Genomic DNA, 22752 nt, shown 5'->3' with positions numbered 1-22752 from the left:
GGTCTAAGAGTGCATCCGAGCTACATCATCATCCTAAATTATGGGGAAATATGGATATTAGTCATTCCCTCCCACACGTACTCGCTGCAGGAGAATGTGTAAAAAATCTGGATCAGGCAAGGGCTGCAGTGCACTCTAGTGAAGTACACGGTATTGGGGGGCAGGAGGAGGGAAGCAATAAAGACCCTGCATCACAACAAGGAACTTGCACGCAACTTAGTTTTAACAGACAAGACTGTTAGATGGAGAAGATATTGTGCTATTCATTCAGTGCAAATGAAGGTGGCAGTCCAAAGTCTTAGAAGATTTAGCAATGTGATAAGTAAAGAAGGTTGGATAGGAAGGTAGAAATGCATATCTGAACTTGGTGTCCGAGCGCGTTCATGAATCTGTGCCTAAGACTCTCGAGCAATTCAGTAGATGGTGTGACTGGCAAACTTTTCCAGCTCTCACCGCAAAACTCATTTTCATATGCTGTCTAGGCTGTCACACATCCATGGCTGATGACTGAAACTTTCTTTGCCCCTCTCTGCCTAAAGTGTAATCCCCATTTAAGAAGTAAGGTTGCACCTGCAAACAAACCCCCCACACTTACATGTACATCCACTTCGTATAGGAATCACAAACAGATAAACTCCATTTACAATTGCCAAACATGTCCATTAAACACAAAATAGACAAATCTGTGCTTGGTCAGGTCAGCTGCCAGACTGTTTCTGATTAGGTGGACTTCAAAAGGAGTTTCCTCACCAGGCCCTTCGAGTTTCAGTTTAGAGACTCTCAGATCATTGTAAATCCTATTGCTACAGATTAAACTTTGACATTTTCTACAGTGATCTCTGAGAAAGTTTGGACCCATGCATTCTTCAAAGGCACACCTGAGCATGCACAGTCTCAAGAAATTTCTGTGAGAATCAGTCACTCAAGTGCTGACCCAGTGAATAGAGTCCAATACATTCAGCTGAACATTTTGAATGTTTCCTGTCAGATGGAAAATGGTTTTGTATTGGGTTTGCATGGCAAGGTTTTGGTAGTGGAGAGGAACAGGGTTGGCTTCTGTGAGAAGCTGCTGAAAACTTTCTCTGTGTCCAACAGAGCCAATGCCAGCCAGCTCCAAGAGGGACCCGGCTGCTGGGCAAGGCCAAGCCCATCAGTGATGGGGGTAGCACCTCGAGGATAACATATTTAAGAAGGGGGAAAAAATTTGCACAATAGCAACTGCAGCAGTCAGAAGACAGGAGTGAGAGGATGTGAGAGAAGCAGCCCTGCAGACACCCATGACAATGCAGAAGAAGGGGCCGGAGGTACTCCAGGCACCAGAGCAGAGATTCCCCTGCAGCCCCTGGTGAAGACCATGGTGAGGCAGGCTGTCCCCCTGCAGCCCATTGAGGTCCATGGTGGAGCAGATATATCCACCTGCAGGCTTTGCAGGACCCCACACTGGAGCAGGTGGATGCCCGAAGGAGGCTGTGAACCTGTGGGAAGCCCACACTGCAGCAAGCTCCTGGCAGGGCCTGTGGACCCATGGAGAGGGAAGCCCATGATGGAGGCCTGTCTGCAATGTGAGGGACCCCAGGCTGGAGCAGGGGCAGAGTGTGAGGAGTCCTCCCCTGGGGAGGAAGGAGACGCAGAGACAGCGTGTGATGAACTGACCCCAACCCCCATTCCCCATCCCCCTGCGCCACTGAGGGGGAGGACAGAGAGAAAATCATGAGCGAAGTTGAGCCTGGGAAGAAGGGAGGGGTGGAGGAAAGAGTTTTAAGATTTGGGTTTTATGTCTCAATATCCTACTCTGATTTGATTGGTAATAAATTAAATTAATTTTTCTCCAAGTCGAGTCTGTTTTGCCCATGACAGTAATTGCTCAGTGATCTCCCTGCCCTTATCTCGACACACGAGCCTTTTGTTACGTTTTCTCTCCCCTGTACAGCTGAGGAGGGGAGCAATAGAGCAGCTTTTGTGGGCACCTGGCACCAGCCAGGGTCAACCCATCACAGGTTTATTGCAAACGGCAGAGGCCTTGAAGAACTGGCAGCTGAAAAAAAGCACCAATTCTTCATACAGTATACTTAAACCTTAAACACAAGTAAGTCTACACAGATGTGCCAGTATCCACATTGCCAACCGAAAAAATGAAACAATAAACAGGAAAAAGTATTTAGAACCTATGATTTTTTTTTTTATTTTAAATGTTCACTCTCTCAGCTGATGTAAAAATATCAAGATTAATCATTCCATTAAAGAAAATATAATTACTAGACATACCTGAACAAATTTCCTTCTTAGTAACTGAGGTGATAAGTGTATTAAAAGAAAGAACCCAATCAATATCAAGAGAATTTTGCTCAATAGACATCAGAATAAGATCACATTAATAAAATAAGTGGGTTTTTTTTATAATGGTTATATAATGAATAAATAAATTTTCAGATTATTTTAAACACAGATCAGAAAGAGAGAGCTTTTCAAATCCCACCATGATTTAATTAAGTGATTTTCATCAGAAACATCCACAGAAAAACTGATTTAGTGCTGGCAATGACATAGCGACTCTTCAGTTAGTTTGGGACAATTGGGAAACATGTTCCCAACATGACTTGTGGCAACAGTCAAATAGAAACAGAAAAATGTGGTATCCAAAATGATCCTCAAGATTTTCAGTTATGTAAGGAATGCTGAACTAAAAGTCAAACCATGATAGTCTTTACAAGTATATATTTTGGTAATGATAGTTCATGAAGGCTTATGAAAACTATAAAAGATATAGCCATGCTGCATGCATCTTAATCTACAGCCATGCATTATCAGTAAAGTCCATGGTAGACTGCATTATAACTAAGTTTCAAGCAAAAAGCAACATAAAAAAAAGAATGCTTGCAGTAAACATTAAAATCTGAGTTATGATCTTAAAATTATTTTTTAAAATTTAATTTATATTTTAAATAATGCTTGGAACATTACACAGTAAACAGTTAAACAATTTGAACCATCCCGTGGTTCACATATGAAGAATGATATGTAAAAGAAATATCAATGAATGAATAGTAGAATCTTTTAATTCACCATGATCTAGGACAGTTACCATGGAATAATCAGGAAAACTGTTTTTTTTCCACAATGCACTCTCTGAAACCAGCATCCTCAATATTCCAAAATGTTATCAAGAAAAAAAAACAAAACAAAAAAAAAAAAAAAAACAAGCAAAAAGAAGAAGAAGGAAGCAGGCCCATGCTTGTTCACCCACGCACCTGGAGGAACAACTCCAATACCATCATCAACATCATAATCTGAGATGTCACTATCACTGATTGGCCGAGATCCTGCACAACAGTAAGGTAAACAAATACCTGAACATCTGGTCGTGTTACAAAATGTAAAAATACGTTCATTTTACGCACCACTGAAATTAAAAAGATTATTTTGAGTCTAAACAACAGAGGAGGAGAACTAAACTGCACTGACTGACAGTGACATTTCACAAGACAGCTGAGCCAATTTAACATCTTACAGCTGCTGCAGCCTCCTTTTCCCTTCTTCTCTTAATTCCTCAGTAGTCCTCTACTTGGATAGTTAATCTCACTAAACCAGCAAAAAGTTAACTCAAATGAAGAAAAAAAAAATTACTTTTGTGCTATTTCAGTGAGTAAGCTGAATCAGCTTGCTGAACAGTAAAGGACTGGTGGCAGCATATGGTGAGAGAGGGGAAGAGGAAACAGCACTGCCAGCTTTTAGAAAAGTTCAAATATCTCATGAAAACTAACATTTAATTTGTTCACTCTATACATATCCTCATGCAGCAATTATAGCAGTATCACATTTTTTATAATTCATTCCTGAACGTGCACCAGTTTCCTAGGCATTGGCTGGAATGAATGACTTCCATGTTTAAGAAAAAACAGAAAAATAGCTTGGAAATTAATTTTTTTAAAAAATCCCCTACTCCTTCTCATTTCTAAATAAATCTTAAACTAATTTAAATGAACAGAGAAGCTAAAAGATTAAAATATTTCAATACATTCGTTATTTTAACATGCCTCATACAAACCTGCAATCAGATTCGTCAAAACAACTATACCTCCCAGATACATGCATACAATTTCTCTTTGCTGCAAAAGTACACTTCTCATCTGATTGTATAATGAGCATATTGGAGGCTGAGACTAACTTTATGATGAAAGTTTTTAAGCCTCAGAAGTCTTTAAGGACTTTCTTTTTTTTAAGTAAAAAGCTTTTAATTAATAAAAAAGTACCCAATAATTATGAACTTAATGTTTCTATTTTAAAGGAAATTTATGCATACAAACATTTGAACAATTTTCTTTTGCTAGTGAAAACCAAACCAATTCCAAAAGGTTTCACATACTTAAAAATTATGCATCACAGATGAAAGGCTGCCATGTCATAATGTCATAATTTGTATCTTTTCTGACACGCATTTTCATCATGTTTAAAGACTATGAAGTAGTATTTTTATCTCGTATATGAAAGTTAAATACCATTACACCATATCCAGCAGTTCTAATACAAAATCTAAAAGAGATGAATGGAATTTGGACCTACTTTGTAATTTTTTGCTAGTGCTTTCTCCACCATGAACATGTCTTCTTGGCATGAAAGGTGATGGCTGAGGCAGAGGTAGTGAAGATTCATCATGTGTCTGTAGCTTATACCAATGTGGTTCATCATCTAAAAGTGCTGTCTCCAGCTCTATAAGAATCTAGTAGAAAATTATCAGGTTTTAATTTTACTCTCAAGACACACACACACAAACACATATATAAAATATATATGCATAGGTATTCAAAACCAAACAACAAACTCAGGAGAAATGTGATTGTATGTATCACCTCTCCAAGAAATTCACTTTCTTCTTCTTGTACTCTTGGCTGATCCCATACGGTTATTTCAAGCATTCGTTCTCTAAAATCTCTACGATGTACATGTGAGTAGAGAAAAGTTTGGTTCCACTTTGGCTCTAGACTTTTCTTTACTGTTTTGGTCCTCCTTTTACTCTTATCACTGAAACATAAATATTTGTTGTAAATTATTTGTAGACATAAATCACAAAATGCCATCTACTCATCAAGCACTCACTGTTTTCATTCTTTCTGATCTCATAATGCCTAAAAGAGAAAAGTATTTGCTGTACAGTGGATGACACTCATCCAAAAGCCAACAAAGCTCATTTGATACTGACTTTCATGATTCAAGTGCGGTTTTTTTTGTTATAATGAATCTAACTATAACAAATTATTTAAATAAATTCTTTACTTCATAACCATTCATTTAAAAGTTGATTCAATACATGGTAAATTACAAGATAATTTTCTAAACTGAAAAAACTACTACCTTCTGTCTGGAAGAAAATACATTTTTACATAGGGATTCCTGGGGCGTCCATCTACTCTTGGTGGCAAATCTGTTGCTTGCAGAACATTTACTATTAACTGATGTCCCACTTTGTCATACCACAGTTTAACCTACAAGAATCAAGTTACCAGAAAGCATTACTGAAAATGGAGAAAACCCAGAATTTTCAGACTGCATCTTATTAACCACAACATAACCATTGCTTTTTCCAAGAGACAATGAGTTATATTTTATTTCAAATCCCTTAATGTTTAATTAAGTTAGATTGGTATATACCATCATCTTTCCTAAGACTTTTGTATTTACCACAGCTGAATAAAATGGTGGTGCCTGATTATACTTGCATTGTTTATTGTACTCACTGCATAACTTGTATCTGAGAGTGCCTTTAAACCAGCACGTTTTAGCTCTGCACCTTAAAAGCTACATTCAAATAGAAAGCCCTGACTGCAGCTAAACTCAAGGCATAGCTGAAATCTATCCACTCTGACTTGTCAATTTGCAAATGTGCTTATGAAAAGTAGAATATACAGCTAAATCATTTCTTAAGAGAATCATAACATTATGAAATTTTTGAGCCTGATGCATATTTAGAAAGTAATATGATCAATATAAAAAATACAAGAATGTGCAAAACAAAGTCTAAGTACTCACAGTATGTTTAATAAGCACAGCTTCAATTAGTATTACAGACAATTCCAGGATGCAGTGTGTATCTAAATCAAAATGCATTACTGAACAGTGTAACAAGTACACAGCTCTTCAAATGCTCCCATAAAGAAGATAAAGTGGTACTATGCTTGTTATCTGCGGATTACTGGGCATGTACAGAAGAGTGACCATTTTCAGTGCAGAGGGTACAGGATGACAAGTTACAAGGCACTTTTATGGGCTCCTCTCAATGCAAATTCCTGCGCTCTTTGGTGTATTAAGACAACAATTCTTTACCTCTGTTATGATTACAGTGATGGTTGGTGAGTGTGTACAGGGGGTCTTAAAAAACATTTGAAAGGTGTTAGTCTTTACCAACAGCAGACATTTCTCTTGACCTCCCAGTAGACCTTGGGAATGTGGAGGGCTGAGGGACCAGTGCTTCATAGGTTTTCATTAACAACTCAGGAAAAAAAAAAATATGCTCACAGAAAGCTGCCCAGGTAGGACTTGTGGTGCATCCCGTAGGGCTCCAGGGCTGGTTGGAGATATAACAGAAATAGAAGGCCTTTCCATCTTCTGAGATTCAAAAGAACTTGAACCTAAAAATACATGAGAAACACATGAACTTCCTATCCAAAATTTTGAAGTTAATTTGGGTAACTGCTTTTTCTTTCAATTGTATAAAGCTACAGTATAACTGGATTAATATACAGAAAGATTTGAAACTGATGTAGATAGCATGGTGAAAAAGACTGTCTGGATACCCTTACCCCAGATTAAACCCGATTTTTTTATTTTTATTTGAAATAACATAGAAAAGAGTGCTCCTCATATAGCAGTGACAAACCATACCAAGTGTCTTAAATAAAATATTGTCCTCTGACATAATTACACATCTCCCTTTCAACCCAAATATTCTATGATTCTGTGATCTCAAATCTTTGATGAAAAAACCCACATCTGCTGTATGGATTATACTCCTGGTACCCTCTGAAATTTTAACTCCCAAGGAACTGGCACGCAGGGAGGCATGCAGGACATGTGTCTGGCATGGAGGATGCTCTGGTGCCTGCTGGACATCAGCAGCTCTCCACCAGCAAAGCAGAGCCCTCACTAATGAGATGAGCTCATGACTGGTGTAACAACATTCGCTGGCCCCACAGGACCCTGTTCCCAGGGAAGGTTTCTGGCTGCACCTCAGACAAGGCTCAGATGAGAAAGGACTGGGAGCCATGGCCCTCACACACTCTAGCTGACATTGTTCAAAGGGGACAGTTAAAAAAAAAAAAGAGAAACAAGAACTTATGCTGGATGGTGCAGGAGGAGAAATCCTGACACCATTTGTACCTTTGACAACCCCTTATACCTGTTTTCTCTCTTATGTTAGGGCAAGTAAATTACTGTTTTGGGTCACAGCATGTATACCAGTACGTTTCTAACAACAAAAGATAGGGAAGAAAACAATAAAATCCTGCTAACATTAAAAATCTGTATAGCTTTTAAACAAATCTGTATTGTTTCTAATTTAACACACAAGACCAAAACCCACTGAATTTTGTCACACAAAAACTTCAGAGCCAATGCAGTCTCCCAGTGTTCATCTTTCAGAAAATTCATAGCTGAAATGGTTGTGCTGGCTACAAGACCATGCTTAGTGAAAGGAACAAGGTGTGTACTCACTAGACTCTAACGGGGGGTGAGAAGTCTCGGGAATCCGTGGAATATCACTAAAACATGAATATACACATAGTTATTAGAAACAACAGAGATGACCTCCTGCTGTAACAAATATGTCTCTGGGACACTTTTTTAGAAATATGGATCTGGGTTTTTTTTCTAGTGCATTACAGGGAAAGAAAGGGGAAATATTTAAAGAAGGATCTTCCACTAGCATTCATGAAAATCTTACTAATGCAAGCTACTATCAAGCTAAGGAACTAGCAGACATAACAATATGAGCATTACCATGGTAATATAATGGATGAATTCCACAATATTTTTACAACCACAACAAAAAAGTTTGAGAGCTTTTAGGACGAGAAAGGTGGCAAAAGGTAGTAGTATAGCTACGGATGTTCAACTATTTTTTGGAGGGAAAAAAAATCCAAAAAATAAGACATAGATTAACTCACTAGTAATTTTTATATAAACGTCTCAAGGAGTTCACTGAATGAAACTGATGGAAATGTCTTATAATAATAAAAAGAAAAAGCAAACAGCATTAGCAATATTAAACAAACTGAAGAATAATGCATTTCTTCAAAAGCTAAAAAAAAAAATCAAACCATATTACTATTGGGTATGGATATTTTTCAACATACACATACTCAGCGCATACACAGGTATAAGCAAAATCAAACTGGTTAAGTCCACACACATCTATCAAAATTTTGCCATCAACAAATTTACTCTTCCATCAAAATTTGGATGATGTTAGCTCCTGACTATGTTCTGTTCTTAGAAATAATTGAAAATACATTGTGAGAGCAAGAAACTACTGTTATTGTACAAACATTAGCAAAGCAGAAGTGCAGAAAAATGGAAATTAAGCTCTTTAGTGAATAACTTGGAAATATTTTTGTCTACACAAAATAATGCAAAATTGGAACTACAATAACTTTTCTGAAGAACATTTACAATATTTTAGTCTAAAGCTGAGCATTTTAAAGGTATTTGGGCATTTCTCTGTTCAGTGAAGCACTATCTTACTGACTTGTAAGTCAATAAAACGAAGACTCCTAGGTGTATAAAAGTCACGTACAAAAGAGACACTTAAGTCAGAAAAGGAATGTAATGGTGCCCAATCAATTAGTCTTAAATTTGCTTTTCATGTCCTGCAATTTAAACTTCTGGTTCACATGTTTTAAAAAAGCCTATTTCAGCTCCGAGTTACTGTCTCACATCAGCTTACATCTTGTATCACTCCACAAGAGTCTTTACTTCCACTTTGTAATTCAAGAGTAACGTGGTTTCCCCAAACTCATGGAAATATAACTTCATTACCTATTCTTGACATGGCATAGTACTACTTCACGAAAATATAAAACAGATTAATGATGTGTTGCACAGCAGGGCTGCTGTGCAGACTTCTTCCTCTTAATGTTTTCTCCCTTCAATTTCTGGGGCAGTTCTCATGAGTCTGAAATATTTACTTAGCATATTCAAACCGATTTTTCTGTTCAATACATTAAGTTTGCAACGTTTACTTGTGCTAGAATATGAACACTCTTGTCTGCAGTATAGCATTGTCTGTGATAATATCCCTTTTAGGATATCTAAACGATGTGCAAGGAGTGTTTCAACATGGAAAGTGCAACCTACTCTGTCAAGTTTTCCGATTCCTGGGTGGTTGACAAAATGGTCAAGTTGATAGTATTTTCCTCACTCAGACCTGACGATACGAAAGTCCTCGCCAGGTAAAGGTAAATGAGAAAAATAATTAGATCTTTCTTAAGACTTTACTCATCAAGCAGGAAAGAAATGAAAGTATAATTTTTTTAACGTATTTTTCTTAACCCCTTGTGATTATGAATAACTGACAGGGACAGTGGAAGCTAGAACATAAATTTCAACTCCTGACAAAATGCGTGGTTTGCAATAGAAATGTTATTTGGCAGCTTTCCCACCCACCCTGTTCATCCCCACCATATTCGAGCTCGTTCACCGTCAGATAATCTCCGAAATTTTTTAGTGCAATGGACAGCTTTTATAAATAAATAAATATTTAAAATACATGTATAAATATATTTATAAAATTATTGCTATGAAATCTTCTCTTCCCTAACATATTTATCTTGTTTACGTACAGCTCCACACAGGACTGCAAGACACAAAAAGCAAAGAAACAAATAAATTAAGTATGCAATGCTTAATTGTTTTCAAAATGGACATGAAATAATTCAAACCTCTGCTTCTGTCCATATTCAAACTTCTTACAAATTCAATAATCCACTTTACATAATCATTTCTTAAATATTACATGCCCACAAGAAAATAACTGATATTATGTATCTAGTGACTTTATCAAATGTATGAGTGGTATTTTTTTAAAAAATTGGTATTTTAACTGAAGAATGAAAATTCTAAAAAGAAACTATAATCTAAAGCTTACCAGGTAAGAAAACAAATCCTATCTAGCCTGCTCTTACATACTGCAGGAAACATTCTAACACTATGATTTACAAAAAAAATCAATTAGAAGAATTAGTAGAAATCTCATTACTTATAATATTCAAAATCAGACTAGTCAAGCAAATGGTAAAAACAAAGTAAGAAGTAGCACAACCACTTATTGAAAAGAAGAAAAAAACCTTTCTCTGCTTTCAGAGCAAAGTGAAGATCAGAAAAGCAATGTCAGACACATTCCAGTAAAGAGCTGCTGACATCGAGCTTTGTCTATCGATCTCTACCCTGAAAGGCAAAGGTTTTGTGTGATCTTATGTGATATTATATATGACTATCTTACGTCTAATCCTTCCACACCTCAATGAATACATAAAGTAAACAAAACTATACCTCGGGTTGAGACTGCTCTGTGCAGATATATGGTTTGTGAGGATGACTATTTTGTAAAACATAGGAACAGCTATCATTTCTCTGAGGGCTATAGTCAAAAGATTGATCACTGAGGACAAACCAAATTCAAACGTGTTTTTAACTCACACTTCTTTAGGTTGCTCTAGGGACAGAAGCACCGTCCTCTACACCCCTCAGAGTTTTCAGAGTTTCTGAGCACTTGTCCCAGTGCTCATCTTCCTACATCCAAGCCCACTCCTTCCCATCAGAACCTGTAGATCAATCTGCAGTTTGTACTAATTATGTTACTTGAGAGACTCTCTGGAATTCAGTACTGCCTGGTTTATGATCGAGGTTCAACCTCCTCATGAGGACCTAGAGCACAATAGCAGTCCCTGCACAGAGGAGCTGAATCACACCAGAGAAACAACAATTTTGGCAATATTATCTGTGGAAATCCAAGCAAAGATAGCTAGCATCTGACAAAGAAAAGAGAGACAGAAGAAGAGACATTTGTTTTACCTGCACTATCCAATAGAGCTCACCCGAGCATACAAGAGATGGTGAGTTCGCTACCATGCCAGGTTTCTTCTCCAAAAAGCATATTGCCAGAGGATTTTCTATGCTGTCCTATGTTAACTGCCTCTCCCGTTGCATGCATATTCATAGGTAATTCTTCCCCTCATATTTATATAGCCAATCCATTAATTCTACTTTTTATAGGTTTCTTATCTACCTTGTGTTGCAATCATTAGCATCAATTAGTTTCTATGGAGTTTTTAAGGTACTATTGTGGTTATACTGTTTATTGTTGTTATGCCTTCATCTGCTAATAGTGTTATATGTTTCACATTTTTGTCTAATAAACGTCGTACAATTATGCATTACTCAGAATTACATTTGCTGGTAGAGACAGAGAAATCCAAATTTACGAGCCTGAGCAAATTGTTTAGACAACAATTTTGTAACTGGCAGTCATCTAATTTGTGGGTTTACAGTCCTCCCATTACTCACTTAAGCCAAATTGTGTCATATTGGGGCTTTTTAGACCTAATACACTAGGACTTTTTACATAGAGACCATTAAAAGTGCTGTTACATTATTTGCATTATTAATACTGAGAGATGGAAACACTTAAATTATGCAGACAAAATATCATTTTTCAGGTCTTGCGGGAACCTATTTCCTCACGGGAATTTTAGGTGTAATGGATTACCACTTGATGCTGTATCAAGCCGCGATGATTTTGCTGAGTCAGTACCTAAAGTTGACACTAAACTTTGATATACTATATTTGTTGGGTTAAATAAAAATCCCCATCATGAATTTGCAACAATCACATAGTTTGGACAACAAGACAAGGAGAAGCTAGGGGGGAAAAAATGTAATCTGTTAATGCAAGCAAACCATTTCCCATTACATAACGCAATTTACGTAGGTTATCATTATTAAAAAAAAAAGACAAAGAAAACCCTGTACAGTACATTCTTTTTTGTTAACTAATATCAGGATTCCCTTTGTTGTACAATGTCTGGTATTTTTTATTCTTTTAAGATGGCAGACAGGTAAATCCCAGTCTGATACAAAACAACAGGGCTTTGCCTCACCACTGCTGGAGAAAGGAAATATCTTTACATTTCAAAGTTATACGCCCTAGTTGCTTTGGCATATTTATTTGCTCTTCTCAAAAAAAAAAAAAAAAAAAAAAAAAAGAAAAAATCAATCAAAACACAACTTTTCAAGAACAGTGGTGTTACACTATGTAAAAACCTCCATGTCAAGACTCCATTTGTCTCAAAATAAAAGCACAATCTGATGTGCTCTGGTTTTGCCTATGTCTGTAAAAAAGTATGTATGGGTCATCCAGAACAAAACTTTACATCTTATTGGTACTATTTCTGTATTCACCGCTCAGATTCAGCAACATTCTTTGATTTTGAATGCACTTCACATTCTATGCCTCAGGTTGACAGTTGTGCTATTTTATCTTGATTTTTTAATCTTGATTTTCCTTTAAGAATATGTCACTGGAACGTGGTCACCTTGTGCTTCATTTTTTCGAGCTGTTAGATTTAGCAAATTCATGGACTAAAATAACCCATTTGGTTTAATAATGAAGCTATCTTAAAAGCTTAAGGATACAGGACATTTGCAAATATACTGATAGCAATAAATATATCTAAAGCTCATTATTTAAAATACTAATCTAGCACTTTTTTTTTACATCAGTTGTACAAATCAATTTTCAGGTTTTCTTCACTTGAGAGTTCAAGTCAGGTCTGGTATCAATATATATTTTCTGCTTATTTAAACATAAAAACTAGGCTTCCAAAAATCTCCTTATGGCATTTTATTTTTAATTACAAAGACATAGGACTGAATTTGCAATTTTCAGTCAAGAATGTCTCCTAATTTATCCGACTAAAGAATGTAAAATAAGATTTCTACTCCCCCACAATCTCCATCTGGATGGTAATTTTAGCTCTTAACAACCACTATTATTGCATCAAGCTTTCATTTTCCATTAGCAACAAATGTTAATTTTATTTAAGTACTTTTAGTAGTGATTGCAATTAAAAAGGCTGAACTCATTTGTAAAATATAGGTACACTTGCACAGTGTAACGAAACATCAAAAGCTGATGTGAAGTACATGCAAAAGAAGAATGTTTTAGTCTGAAAATTAATAGTGTTTTTTGTTTCTAAAAGTGAAAACTTATCATATTTGAGGCAGATAAAATTATTAATTAGGATGAAATCTAGCAAATATCTAATTAAATAATCATGCATTCATAAGGAGGAAACAGTTTACCATCTACCTACAGGATAGTGGCATTTAGAGACTTACAGTGAGTGCACATGAACTTTGGGAAGGTGACAAACTACAGAGAGATTTAAATGTTATTATTTTTTTAAAACTAGCCAAGAGTCACTTTTTATTGTTAATCATGTGGCTCTGTTCTGCAATATAAACGTGAATTTACAATGTATGATTAATATTCAGTCCTGCAAGACTTAGCTTAAAATGGTCCCAATAGAGTAGTGTTCAGGGAAGGAGTGTAGAATATCACTAAAACAGTTGTGACAAATGCAGGGCCAACCCCACTAATCTTATCAATTTGAACAGATTTTATGATCTAAGGCTTATTTGGGAAATCAAGAATATAAGAACTGTTACCACAAAACCCCAAACCTGGATTTATAAAAAATAAAAATTAGGATCATAAACATAACACGTTAATACTAATTTTTGATGAAACTGTTTGTGTACCTTAGTAAACATGAAGGTATTTTTCTTTCCACTTTTGATTTTGATGACAGTGTCACTTAAGGCTAAATAGAGCCTTTTCAATTAAGAGTTTAGTTTTCTTTTTTTTTTAGCTCTTTAAAGAAGGCCTGTTTAAAATCCTATTAGCACTGACTTCTTAAAATCCTGCAATGCCCAATGTTTGTTGGTGCTTCCCTCTACTCGTGAATACTTGTGTAAGCTATTGTGATTTAAGGAAGCTAACAACCTGAAAAACAGATTTTTCTCGTGCACAGGTCCACTTGATCCACCAATATTCCCTTGCCAAAGGCAAAAACCTTGTTAGTACTTTGACCATACAGAAAACAACATTAATATTTATATGTATCACTGCAAAGATCCAAGATTGTAAACAACAGTGAAGAAAATGGAATATACAGAATGTCAATAATAGAAAGTGAATCAAATTCCATTATTAAGAGATCAAACATAGTGAACTCACAAATAGTCCCTTTAAAAGTCCCAGTAGTAGAAGGAATAACTGTGCTTAAGAAGCAAGTCTTTAGCCTTACCCAATAGGCCTTGAAACAATAATTTCAACTTGAGGTTCTGATTTTGATTCTAAAATAATGTTGTAAACTTCTTCATTTGTAGCTCCAGGTAAGGGTTTACCATTCCATTCTAGAACTTCATCCCCTTGAATTTAAAGAGAAGTTTATCTCATTTCCATATTGTTTTAGACAGAAATGCAAAACATTTATGGAATCTATGTAACTAGGTAACATTGTCTGAAATCAGCTAAAAAGATGTGCTGAAACCCCCTCAAAAAAGGTTTTTGAGACAATATCAAGGCTCCTTTCTCAGAACACAGCTACAATTTGTACACACAAAACATATTAAAGAAACCACTTGTGCAAACATATTAAGTATTTCCAAAATAACACAGAACCTGTTATTGTGATATGAAATGAAAGTCTTTTTAAAAGATCCTTTATTAACTAGTGGCAATAAAGTTTGAAAATGGGTTAATCTTCAAAAATGAAAAAGATAAATACTTACTGTTAAGCCTTTAAAATAATGACATTTTATTACAATTTATATACTGTGAATTTCGATTTCTCTACAAAAAGGGCAGTCTTCCCTGTCTGTGTCAAACAAACCAAAAATAAAAGCAAGGAGCGAGTAACTATCTCCTGAGGATATTAGGGGGAAAAGAAAAGAAAACATGTTGTGAAAGTGATTTTGATAAATTTGTTTTTTCAGCTTGCCATTTCTGGCATTTAAATAGTATGTACATTTCATTGTACTTTGGCTTTATTATAAAAAGGTGAAAATCTTGAAGTATAGTTTCTATAGTTTCTGTGGCTGGAAAGCTGCCTGGCAGAAAAGGACCTGGTGGTACTGGTTGACAGCCGGCTGAATATGAGCCAGCAGTGTGCCCCGGTGGCCAAGAAGGCCAGTGGCATCCTGGCTTGTATCAGGAATAGTGTGGCCAGCAGGAGCAGGGAAGTGATTGTGCCCCTGTACTTGGCACTGTTTCAAGAAGAGCAACGAAGCTGGTGGACGGTCTGGAGCACAAGTCTTATGAGGAACGGCTGAGGGAACTGGGGTTGTTTAGCCTGGAGAGGAGGAGGCTCAGGGGAGACCTTATCACCCTCTACAACTGCCTGGAAGGAGGTTGTAGAGAGGTGGGTGTTGGTCTTTTCTCCCTGGTAATGGGTGATAGGACGAGGGGAAATGGTCTGAAGTTGTGCCAGGGGAGGTTTAGGTTGGACATTAGGAAAAATTTCTTCACTGAAAGGGTTAAGCATTGGAACAGGCGACCCAGGGAAGTGATGGAGTCCCCTTCCCTGGAGGCATTTAAAAGACAGGTATACGAGGTGCTTAGGGACATGGTTTAGTGGTGGATTTGGCAGTGTTAGGTTAACGGCTGGGCTTGATGATCTTGGAGGTCTTTTCCCAACCTAAACAATTATTTGATTCTATAAAAGAAAGAGATCAGTACATACAGTTAAACTGCAGGAATTCTAGTGTAAAGTTTACACTCTCATACCCCACCATATGCAGCAGTCAAAATGTCACAACCACTGTCTGATGCCACTAATAACTTTCTTGACAATGATTTCATCCTTCTTTACTGGCAATGATTTCTTGTTAATCAGATCCAGTTAGGAACAACCCTTCAGCTGCTGGCTTTGCTCCTTTCTGAGGAGACCTAAGCCAAATGATCAAACATGTGCTTGTTAATAAGACAAGGAAAACTATCCTAACTGAAGTCCTATCTGCCAAAATATATGGCTTCAATTTCTCTTTATGTTCAGTGATTGTCAGTCCTTTTTCCCAAACAACCTATATTTTGCTGTTTTAAGAAAGGACTCCACAGAGCACTCCACTGGCTTTCAGAGCATTTTGGCATTCTTTAAAACATAAGGGCTTGCTACTGACAGACTTAATGAATGCTTGCTGACATAAGTTTAATTTTCTACCATGTTTTTTAGCTGAAATGCTTTGAAATATTTTGTATATTTATTATATAAGCTTATGTAAGGGGGAACAGGAATTAGATATTGCCTAGGAACTTCATTTAAAATTTATACAACTCAGTGAAAACACACTCAGTTTCTTCTGTAATTCTGACTGTATTTTAAAGCTATCAACTGTTATAAACTAACATGCTGTTTTTCCTTATAATAAAATCTGATTCCTTTAGAGATGATTGGCTTAACTTACAAAAGCATCCCAGGCATTAAAAGAAACAAGATGTGACCAGCTTTGCAATGGTTATATTTTAACAGCAAAACCCGACAGGGACATAAGCTAAATTAGTAGCACTAAAAATCATGATTTAAACCTAATTTACACTGCAATGAATCTATCACATTTTGAAGAAGACAAAATAGGTGCAATATGGGTGAGAATCATCAAAAGGATCATGCAAGGTATCTGTATCACTATTCTAGAGGACTTAAGAAGCTTTTTTGAGAGTCGCTAGGAGATCAAACAATTAAAAAAAAATTGCCAAGATGATTAAACATAAGATCATCATAGTCAGAATGCTAAATTAACAGAAGTGGCTCCAATTATTCTTCCTGAAAACTAGATCTAAATGGAGATTTGCGTGAAGTGGCACCTCTGTTAGTTCTAACCAGATCACCATCATCCATCTTTTGCTGAGCTCATCCAGTTCTTGATCTTTTTGACCAGCCAAGCCCTTTTACACAGTCTCTTTTATCTAAGATGCTGTTTTTAAAGCTTACATTCCAATTTCTCCTCTCAGTAACAGGCATGGAAACAGGAAAACTCCATCCAGATACTCGAAACCTGGATATATGCAAAACCCAACGGGACACAGTCCTGTGCAACCTGCTCTAGCTAACCTGCTTAAGCAGTGGGGTTGGACTAGAGATCTCAAGAGGTCCCTACCCACCTCAACCATTCTATGATCTTGTGACACACTGCTACAAATTGAGGGAAGATGAACTCCCTGGTCTTAAGTCCCACTGTAGTAGCCTACAGTTGCCTGTCAGTCAGTCAAGGAGCTGTTAGACACCTTACGCCATAGACGTTTAGGATAACAAAGATATCTGCACAAAGGGTAGAGCAGGTTGCTCAGGGATTTGACCAGATGAGATTTGGGTATCTCAGAGGAAGGATATGCAACATCTCCTCTGGGCAAGCTATTCCAAGCCTTAACTATCCTCTTTAGATTGAAGGAAAAAGATTTTCACAAACAGGATTTCCCTCATTCCAGCTTGTGCACATTGCTTCTTGTGTGAGCAGTGTGCACCCCTGAGAACAGTCTGGCTCTGGGTTCTCTACAGCCTCCCACTAGCCAGGTAAAAACACGAATTAGAACCTCCCATAGTCTTATCTTTGCCAGCCTGAACAAACCCAGTTCTCTCAACTTCTTGTACACCACATGCTCTAGACCCCTAGTCAACATTCTGTCCCTCTGCCCAACCTGCTCCAGTTTGTCAGTATCTCTCTTGTACTAGAAGAACCCAAACTGGACACAGTACTCCAGATACAGCCTCATACAGCACTGAACAGAGAGCAACAACCACCTCCCTCAACCTGCTGGTGACAATCCTTTTAATACAGCCCTGTACACACTTGGTTTTCGCTGCAAGGGAGCTTTGCTGATTCATGTTCAATTTACTGTCCCCTCCAGCACCTTCAGACACTTTTCTGCCAAGCTGCTTTTGAGCCCATTGGCTCCTAGTGCTTACTGTTGCACCGGCCTATTCTGTTCCTGATGGAAGACTTCATATTTGCCTTTGTTAAACTTTATGAGTTTGTACAATTACTGAAAGATTTATCAACTATCCAAATTTTTGAGGGTTTTCATAAAGATGAAAAACTGTGTTTTCCTAACAGCAAAGACTCATCCATGCCTTTTCTGTGTTTTAGTCCCATACAATAGGTTGAATAGACTTTCATTCATTGAAAACATGTGCAAAATTTTTTTTTTTCTGTGAAATTATTTTGGCTCTAAAAATATTTTTAGAAATGAAATACAGCTTTGCCTTACAAACCAACCTAGACCAGACATTAGAAATGCAATATTTCAGCCCAAATAGTTCAAAATTAGTGGAGAGAAACTTATTTTCTGTAATTATAATCCGCAGCTAAAATCCATAAACAACTATAATATTGGTGCTATCAACACCATGTACATTGACTTGGTAAAAAAAATAAAATAAAATAAAGTGACAACTGCCAAAACAAAGCAGGATATTTTTAGAGATTCATCATCTTTTCTACTTCATTACTATTTCCTTCATGCAATTATCCTAAATTCATACAACTTGTCATTGGAGCTCCTGGATTCCTAAGAAGGCATTACATAGACTTTCGTTTGCTAAGACAACACTTGGAAAGTAGTTGCTTAGAGCCATGGTAAAAATATAAACCCCTAAGAAGTAATTTTGAAAACCAACTGCTGTGCATAGTTCTTGCTTCACTTAGAAGACTGAAAAGTGCCAACAGCACAGCCACTTACTTGCAAGTGCAGAATATATATCTTATATAAATGAAATATTTTAAGATAATTTTCTTGGGTTGTTTTCCATTTTTTTATTTGTAACAATTCACGCTGAAAGAAGCAATAATAAATTCCATTGTGTACACAGTGTATCATTCTTCAGGTGACACTATAGCGTAAGTAAAGTAACTGTAGTGAGTTTTGTTTGCTACAATGAAAGTTTTAAAAAATGTTTGCATTGCTTCTATAGAGTGTAAAAAGCAGCTCCTGAGCTAGCAAGCAAAAGTTTAGCAGTGACTCTCAGTCCTGACACCAGCACTGATCAGGAGTGTCTTGTATTTTGCTCATATAGCAATTGGAGTTAAGAATAAATTAGATATGTAGGCAACTGTGACATTCCATAATAACTTTACGGGATTGTCCTGTATTTAAAAAATACTAGCATATCTCATGACCAATGTTAATATAAATTAATAGCTGCATTACAAAAAGCCATAATTAAAAGACAATATATTTTGTACGCAACTGATTGATTTACCTGCTCTGAGATGCCCCACCACATCAGCCAAGCTACCTTTCTTCACTTTGGTAATGAAGGCACCAAGTCGTCCTAATTCTGTCATTTTTCCTCCAACAACCTGGTTAATCATAAATTTGTGAGTTTCTAAGCCACAAGTCAGACACCATATCAAGCATAAATATATAGACAGATCAGTTTTCCCATTATTTTTAAAAATTAAACTTAAAATATGCATAAGGAAATCTATTGTCATTTTGGGCTTTACAAACACTTAAAGTTTAAGATACAAAAAGGCCAGATCTACTTGAAAAGAAGTAAAGCTGACATAGAATCAATAAAATTGATATTCCTTTTAATGTGTTTCACTAATCAACCTTATGCAGTTTGCTAAGTATCTATATTTGTTACAGAATGTTTCTTAATAAACAAGTAAATGTGCTCTTTGTAAATAGATATCTGTCGCGTTCTTAAGTTTAAATTGCAAGTGTACATCAAACCAAATGTATGAAAATCCCAAAATTCAATTGGAACAACAATTTAAAACTTAGCAAATACACTACTATGAAACATGGGTAAACGGTTCACAAGAACATTGCTACTGCTGAAACCCAGGCCCTCTCATCCAAGCACATGACAGCACAAAACAACAACTTCTGGCTTTTGTTAAACAGCACTGAAGAGAGCTATTTTTGAAGATGACTGCATGATACAGACATTAGGAAAATTAAAAAAAAAAAAAAAAAAAAAGGGGCAGGAATATCCTGGGAGGAGTTTTATAACAAAATGAAACAGTGGAATGATGGCTCATGATGTATTATTTTCCCATGTTGCAATCACAATAACAAGTAGGAGCTTTAATTCAGGTATATATTCAAGAAGATATAGAAGCCTACCTGCCAAGAAGGTTGTCGCAAGATAATGTGTTAATTTATCAGTAGGGGCCTTAGTTCACATCATAGAAAAATGAAACTTGAAAAATTGAAGCGAAGCTCTCCAATCTACATTTCCTACTAGAACCAACCTTTTTTCTCACGTATTAAAAAAAAAATTGCTTGCTGCCAGCAAAATTCAACTTTGTGCTACAGAGTACTAGACATTTAGTAGAATGAAGCTGTTCTCATCTTCTGTATTCCCACACCACACTATCTCACTTCAAGGTGGATGAATGGCTCTTACCCAGGACATACCAAGTTCACAAGGTTCTTTCCTGATTTAATTCCCACCATGATGAGCAGAACTGACAACCCACATCTCCTTCACATGCCAGGGAGTGAACTATCAGACAACCATGTGCAAGGAGTATTTCAGTGTCAGCACCCTTTGAATGAGACAGTCCTACGCAGATGGGAATGTTTCATCTTTTGCATTGTTTCTGTTAGTTCTCAGTGGGGAGAGGAAGACACAAATTAAATTCTCTCAGTCATATATGGAGCTCCACTTATTTAAAAATATACATGGAGAGAGAAATTCTTGAACTGGCACACTCTACTCCCCACCAGCTTCCAAAGTAGAGCTCTCTTTTAAATGTTCCAGCAATTTAGGGACATGAATATAAAATTCCACTACGAATGACTAATTTAGGGATTTAAATCAACTGGACAGTGTTGCCAATGTCTTAATTTTGGGGCACTGGATTAACTGGAATTACATTTAATATAATCTCTGCCATGATCTAAAAGGGGTTTTGTGTGCAAATTTTTGTGTAGATATTTAGTTTCATTCTACAAAAGTTCTGTTTCCAAATGGCTGTGTGGATTTTAAAGACTGACCTTGTAAACGTTTGCATCTGGATGACATTTATGTATGTGGATTATGAGATTAATTACTTGACTGAAATGCAAACAGCAGAGCTAGAAAAGGCAGGACTCCATTAGGACGTTGCAATGTGCAGTATATGTCTTGCAGACAGGAAGCTGAATAGACATACACTTTTTAATCAAAACATTTCAGCTCCTTTGCCATGTATGACTGGAAGACTGCGTAGAAGGATAATTTATCTGTATAACTTTCAAAAGTTACTAAAAATAAGGAATACATTTTTTGCCAAATGACCATATAATTGGAGAGTCCTCTGATTTAATGTGTTAGACCTCTAGGTTTAAGGTCAGTGAAAGTTTCTTTCATTTACCATATAAATCATGTAATACTTACTTTTAGTCCTAGTAATGCACCTGATTCTTTTGGCATGGTTGTTCTCTTGTTAAGAATAACACGCCCAATTAAGCGATCTCCCTCTTTAGAAGGTTGCCACGTTACTGGATGCTGTTAAAAAAACCCCCAAAAACCAGTAGTGGCATTAAAGAAGTGTAATTCTTGTATTTAGATGCAGATTTATAAACCAATAAAATTTCCGTATCGTTATGTCACAGCAGATACAAACATCCTTCAGATGTGTTATATATTGCATCCAAGCTTTCTATTATTATATCTGCTGGAGTCTGGCTTCATTAAATATTTATGCCCACTGTAAAAAAATCCCGGCACTTAGTCTGCAGGTAAAATTATAATACAATTCAAAGTTCCTTATAATTAAACATTTAAAACATACCTTAGGAAATAAAATTAAACATTTACGTTCAAATTCCATGACCCTGAAAAGTGCATTTATAAATTCTGTTCTTTAGAATATTATACATCTTATACAGATCTACCATATGGGTTCACTATATAATAAAAATCCAAATGATCCTTTCCCACTCCAAGTCAACAGAAAAAGTCACTAATCTTTCCCAGAACAGCATCACAGTCACAGCTGCTTTTGTGGTGTATAGTGAAGCCTAGTATCATGTCCGTAAAAGAATTAAATTCAAGTTAAAATTCAGGCAATTTTACTACTATACATTTTGATGAAAATTTGTTTCTGATTTCAATTTCCATGATCCACTAAACCAAATTTTCATCTAATTTGTATAAAACACTTTTTTACAACAAAATATCTATGCTGAACTGAAATAATCACAAAGATTTTAATTCATACTCATGAACCTCTTTTTCCCTATTTCTTACCGAACTAATAGGGGATGTCTCCCTGCTGTGCCACGTGGCAGGATCCAGCCAGTAATAATCCAAGTCACCTGGAGGAATATGAATAGAAAGAAATGTGTAATCTCTCAAACAGAGAAAAACGTATGAATGATTACTTCTGCATGCATGATTTTTAATGTGCAATAGTTTGATGAAGCAAATACAAAACCTGTATTATGATTCAAATTAACTTACATTGATTTGAAAACAATATAGCCTAATCATATAAAAACAAAAACACATGATAATGCATTTATTTGGACCTCTGTTTTTTCACAAATTGCACCTCAGAATTGCTTGTGCACTCCGGCTGTTTTTGACTTTGCCCAGTCATCTTCCAAGAATGGACCCCAATACATCACATTCACAGCCTTCCTCCTCCCCCCCCATCTCCATCACAAGCACACAAGACTACATGATGATGACACTAGAGAGAACA

The 22752-nt window shown here is 36.4% G+C and overlaps 1 protein-coding gene across 1 annotated transcript in view; it reads right to left on the bottom strand.

The window, feature by feature from the left end:
• The window catches only part of RIMS1 (regulating synaptic membrane exocytosis 1), a 229782-nt gene that overhangs the window by 132300 nt on the left and 74730 nt on the right, over window positions 1–22752 (bottom strand). Inside the window, exons 8-17 of the mRNA XM_035893091.1 lie at window positions 22296–22363; window positions 21441–21551; window positions 19308–19407; window positions 14358–14481; window positions 7705–7751; window positions 6511–6623; window positions 5350–5480; window positions 4848–5019; window positions 4561–4717; window positions 3249–3320 (exon numbers count right to left, since the gene is read on the bottom strand). Coding sequence (XP_035748984.1) covers window positions 3249–3320; window positions 4561–4717; window positions 4848–5019; window positions 5350–5480; window positions 6511–6623; window positions 7705–7751; window positions 14358–14481; window positions 19308–19407; window positions 21441–21551; window positions 22296–22363 — 1095 coding nt within the window. The remainder of the gene's footprint in view (window positions 1–3248; window positions 3321–4560; window positions 4718–4847; window positions 5020–5349; window positions 5481–6510; window positions 6624–7704; window positions 7752–14357; window positions 14482–19307; window positions 19408–21440; window positions 21552–22295; window positions 22364–22752) is intronic.

The sequence above is a fragment of the Egretta garzetta genome, unplaced genomic scaffold, assembly GCF_000687185.1.
Source record: "Egretta garzetta isolate BGI_Z169 unplaced genomic scaffold, ASM68718v1 scaffold584, whole genome shotgun sequence".
NCBI lineage: Eukaryota > Metazoa > Chordata > Aves > Pelecaniformes > Ardeidae > Egretta > Egretta garzetta.
The sequence above is the reverse complement of the archived record's forward strand: the minus strand, read 5'-3'. Positions and strand labels throughout refer to the sequence as shown.